The sequence below is a fragment of the Pollachius pollachius genome (genome assembly GCF_949987615.1).
Source record: "Pollachius pollachius genome assembly, chromosome: 6".
Taxonomy (NCBI): domain Eukaryota; kingdom Metazoa; phylum Chordata; class Actinopteri; order Gadiformes; family Gadidae; genus Pollachius; species Pollachius pollachius.
Window position 1 is genome coordinate 25951715 of NC_136939.1, and position 5000 is coordinate 25956714.

Here is a 5000-nt window from a genome sequence, read left to right on the forward strand (position 1 = left end):
GACACACCTCCTCCCTGTCACTCACTCTGCCTTGTCTCCTCCTCCAGGGTGGTCCTTCAAGCTGGAGCGTCGTCCCCCTGTGACCCTGACTCCCACCCGGCCCACAGCGCACAGCGGGGGGTCCGGAAGACCGGGATTAGGAGCCCAGGGGCCGCGGGAACGCTAGTCCACACCAGGGCTCTCGGGATGGGGGCTGCCGCCGACTCTGGCGCCGTGCAAGCTTCTGGCCTCAGCCGGGGGGCAGTCGCCCTGCGGCGGGCCTGATCCACACCTCAAGGGAGCAGGCCGCACCTTAAGGGAGAATTCCGCACCTTAAGGGAGGCAGGCCGCTCCTGAAGGAATCTGGCTGCACCGTAAGGGAGCAGGCTACACTTTATTGTAGCCGGCCGTATTTTAAGGGATTAGGCCACACTTTAAGGGAGTACTCCGCTTCTTAGGGAGCCGTCAGCACATTAAGGATCAGGCAGCACCTTAAGGATCAGGCTGCACCTTAAGGGATCCTGCCGCACCTTCAGGGAGCATTCTGCACCTTAGGGGAGCATTCTGCACCTTAGGAGAGCAGTCCGCACCTTAAAGGATTAGTCTGAAGGGGGGACCCCATCCCAGCTCGAGTCTCCACAACCCGGGCGGGATCATGCTGTCGCCGTGGTACCCGTCGCCGTGGACGACGTTCCACCCGCTGCTTCGTCGCGGGCTCCTGCTTGCCTCGCTCTGCCTGGCAGCTGGCGCCGTCACCCAGCAGCACCCCATGGTGACCACCAACTACGGCAAGCTGCGGGGTGTGAAGGTCACCCTGCCCAATGAAATCCTGGGCCCCGTCGAGCAGTACCTGGGGATCCCGTACGCCCTGGCGCCCACCGGGGAACGCCGCTTTCAGGCCCCCGAGCCCCCCATGTCATGGCCGGGGATCCGGAACGCCACGCTGTTCGCTCCAGTCTGCCCGCAGTACCTGGAGGACCGGTACCTTCTCAACGACATGCTGCCCGTCTGGTTCACGGCCAACCTTGACACGGTGGTGACGTACGTCCAGGACCAGAGCGAGGACTGCCTCCACCTCAACATCTACGTGCCCACGGAGGATGGTAGGTTCATGTGTGAGGGATTTTGGTTTGTGCGCGGCTTGACTTCCAGTGTTATTGTGACTGTGTGTGTTTCTGTGTTTGTAAGGGGGTGTGCTTGTTCTTTGAATGTATGTTATCGTGTGTGTGTGTGTGTCTTATCGTTTGTTTGTGTGTGCGTGTTTGCGTTGGTGTATGTTATCGTGTTTATGTGTTTGTTGGTGATCATGCTTGTGTGTGTTATCGTGTTTGCGTGTGTGTGTGCGCGTGTGTGTTATCGTATGTATGTGTTTGTTGGTGATCATGCTTGTGTGTGTTATCGTGTGTGTGTGCATGTGTGTGTTGGTGTATATTATTGTGTATATGTGTTTGTTGGTGATCATGCTTGTGTGTGTTATCGTGTGTGTGTGTGTGTTATCGTGTGCATGTGTTTACTTTGTTGGTGATCATGCTTGTGTGTGTTATCGTGTGTGTGCATGTGTGTGTTATCGTGTGTATGTGTTTGTTGGTGATAATGCGTTTGTGTGTTATCGCATGTGTGTGGGTGTGTGTGTTGGTGTGTGTGATCGTGTGTATGTGTTTATTGTGACTGTGTGTGTCTTGAATGTGTGGATAGGTGATATGTGTGTATGAATGTGTGCATGAATGGGTGAATGCATGCATGAATGGGTGAATGTGAGTTTGAATGGGTGAATATGTGTGTATGAATGGGTGAATGAATGGAGGAATGTGTGACATTGAGTGTCGAGGTGTCCCTGAGTAAGTTGCCTTTATCTGTGTCTGTGCCTTTGGTTTTCAGGGTGTTGATGTGTGCGTTCATCGGACAAAATGAGAACATCTCTCACGTGTGTTACTGACCTTGGATTCAATCTTACTGACGCTTGTGCTTGCTGGCAGGATGCACTCAGCGCCTCTGTTCGTCTTGAGAGGATCATTTTTCTTCCCATCTCTTCGTTTGTCCTTGCGCCGGCTTTCAAGCAAACTAACAAAAGCAGTGGTTGGTTTCGCCCCCACGAAAGTTTCAACACACAAAGCCGTCGTGTCAATCTTTGTGTAGTTCTTTGTGCGCTCAGAGTACCGCAGTGACTGAAACAGCCTCCCTTTCAACTTCCCCGAGTCGTATTTTAAGGCCACGCGACCGAGCCCGGATCGCTCGGTTACGTAAAGACATAAAATAATTGGGGATACCGAGGCCTGCTCCCCTTTGAAGTTGTTATTTTCCACGAGGCGTAAAACAGCTTGTGTCTTTTTTTTGGGAGCACAGGATTAAGGGAGTTAAGGTGCTGGAAAGTTGTCGTGCTGGAACTGCGAGGCATCTTTTCTCAAGACACGGCAAACACGGTTCTAAGTAGGGCGAGGGTAGACTAGGTGAGCAGTGGGTGAGCACTAGCATAATTTAGCATGAAAGTGTACATGTTATGGTAGGACAACTAAGGAACTTAGCATGGTAGTGTACATGTTATGCTATGCTCAGCTAGCCTACCTGGCTAACTGAAGGCTACAACAACTATAAATGAATAAACTGCCTAAATTCAAACAGAAGACAAGGTTTTCCGGATGTTTCTAAAGCAGGAAATTGGACATCGCTGCCGCTAGGCTATGGCTAGGCTATGGCGGTGTCTCCTCTGCTGTATGACAGTTACCATGTTTTGACAGCTCGGGGCTGAATTTAGCCGAAGCCGCTGGTAACACAACAGATTATAAAGATCGTGATGGGGATAATCCGATCCCGATCTGTGAGCTGCTGGATACAGGCCCCCGCGTGAGGAAGAGGTCCGCCCAGTTGTGAACACACTGCCTTCATCCACATACATCTCCTCTTCCTCTTCCTCCTCTTCCTCCTCCTCCACCTACTCCTCCTCTTCTTCATCCAAATCCCCTCCTCTTCCTCCTCCTCCTCTTCCTCCTCCTCCTCTTGCTCTTCCTCCTCTTCCTCCTCCTCCTCTTCCTCCTCTTCTTCATCCAACTCTCCCCCTCCTCCTCCTCCTCTTCCTCCTCCTCCTCCTCCTCCACCAGTTAACTTTTAACACGGTATTGAATGAGAGGAATAAAAAAAAACTGTGAATGAACACCTCCTGCCGAGCTCGGCAGGAGGTGAAGGAGGAAGTGAAGGAGGTGTCGGAGTCGAGAGGCTAAAGGCTAATTCAAGGCTAGGAGGTCTGTACGCTATCATTAGGATAAGTGGGTGAAGTAAAGAGTGACGCATGCGTGTGTGTGTGTATTTGTGTGTGTGTGTGTGTGTATATATTTGTATCGCACGTGTTTATTTTAAGTGAGAAGTTAAGAGTTGTTGATGGTTCAGGGACATCTGTGTGTGTGTGTGTGTTTGTGTCTGTGTGTGTGTTTGCTTGTGTGTGTGTGCACATGTGTCAGTGTGTGTCATTGTGTGTTTCTTAGATAGAGTTGGTGGTAGAACAAGATGGATTTTTTTTCTGTGTGTGTTTGTGTGTGTGCCTGTGAGTTTGTGTGTATGCGTGATTGTGTGTCATTGTGTGTGTCAAGTTTTTCGTGGTTCAGGAACATCTTTGTGTGTGTGTGTGTGTGTGTGTGTTCGTGCTTGCGTATGTGCGCGCATGCATGCTTGCCCACATTTTCACAACCTCCCCTACAGCAATTTATTACCCACAATGCATCGCTGCATCACATCGGCACCGCAACGATGTCAACAAACATCTCTGCATCCTTTCTGCAGCAGGTGGAGGTGGAGGAGAGGGTGGAGGAAGAGAGGAGTGGAGGAGGGAAGGGTGGAGGAAGGAGAGGAGGATGAGAGAAAGTGAGAAAGGTGGAGGATGAAGGTATGGAGGAAATTAAGAAAGAGGAGGACCAGGTGGAGGAAGAGAGAATGTGAGAGGTGGAGGAGGAGGTGGAGGAAGAGGAGGAGGTGGAGGAAGGAGAGGAGGAAGGGGAGGAGGAAAAAATATACAACCGTACAAGTGTTGTTTGCTAATCCCGCCGCGGGTGTCTATTAATAGCCTCAGCAGGGAACGGAGGAGGAGGAGGAGGAGGAGGAGGAGGAGGAGCCGGAGGAGGAGGTAGAGGGCTGCCCCAGTTTTCATTGGCCTCCGGTGTGTGTCATAACCGCTAAACCCCCCCAGCACCCCCCTCCTCCGAACAGAAACCTGGGTATCATCGTACCCTCACTGCGGGGGTGAGTGATACTCACCCTCTGGTAGGTGAAGGGATTAGTGATTAAGATTGACGACACACTCGACACACGGTCAACCTCTCGTGAATCGGATTTGGTTTCGTTTTGATGAATTGGTGGATTGATGAACTGATGAATTGATGGATCGGTGAATTGATGGATTGAGGAATTGATGGATTGGTGAATGGATGGATTGATGAATTGATGAATTTGTGTTCTGGGTCGTGTTTTATCTGAAATGATCGTAAAAGCCCCGATAACGGTCGATAAATCAAACGGTATCAAAGGACGAGATCATAATCGTTTGATTCGGGTCGAATGAAATGATTCTCTGTGTCTGTGTGTGTGTGTGTCTCTGTCTGTCTGTCTGTCTGTCTGTCTGTCTGTCTGGCTGTCTGTCTGTCTTTCCATCTGTCTGTCTTTCCGTCTGCTGCCTCTCTGTATGTCTGTCTGGCTAGTTGCTAACTGCAGACCTGTCGCTAAAGCTAGCGAGCTAGTAACACACAGAGGCCTCCTCCACAAGGCAAGCAGACCTAGCCTTACTGAAGACTGTGTGATGGTTCGGCCGAGCTGACAAGCTACTGGCTGTCAGCAGACAGAGACATGCCCAGTGTAAGGTGTGTGTGTGTGTGTGTGTGTGTGTGTGTCTGTGTTTGTGTTTATTTTAGATAGAATTGGCAGGAGAGAAAGACCAAGAAATGTCTGTCGTGCTGTGTGTGTTTGTGTGTTCTTGTGAGAGTGTGTCTTTGTGTGTATTTTAGATCGAATTGGCGGGAGAGCAAGATGAATAAATGTAT

At 50.7% G+C, this 5000-nt stretch overlaps 1 protein-coding gene across 3 annotated transcripts in view; it reads left to right on the forward strand.

Moving 5' to 3' along the window:
- Positions 1-634: 634 nt before the first annotated feature.
- nlgn4xa (neuroligin 4 X-linked a) overlaps positions 635-5000 on the forward strand; it is a gene marked incomplete at both ends in the record, with an annotated part of 49827 nt that continues 45461 nt past the window's right edge. Inside the window, one exon of one of the 3 annotated variants that reach the window (XM_079737433.1) lies at positions 635-1082. In XM_079737433.1, coding sequence (XP_079593559.1) covers positions 635-1082 — 448 coding nt within the window. Of the gene's footprint in view, positions 1131-5000 lie in introns of all 3 variants that reach the window. The other 2 variants (XM_079737434.1, XM_079737435.1) reach the window with 2 other exon arrangements.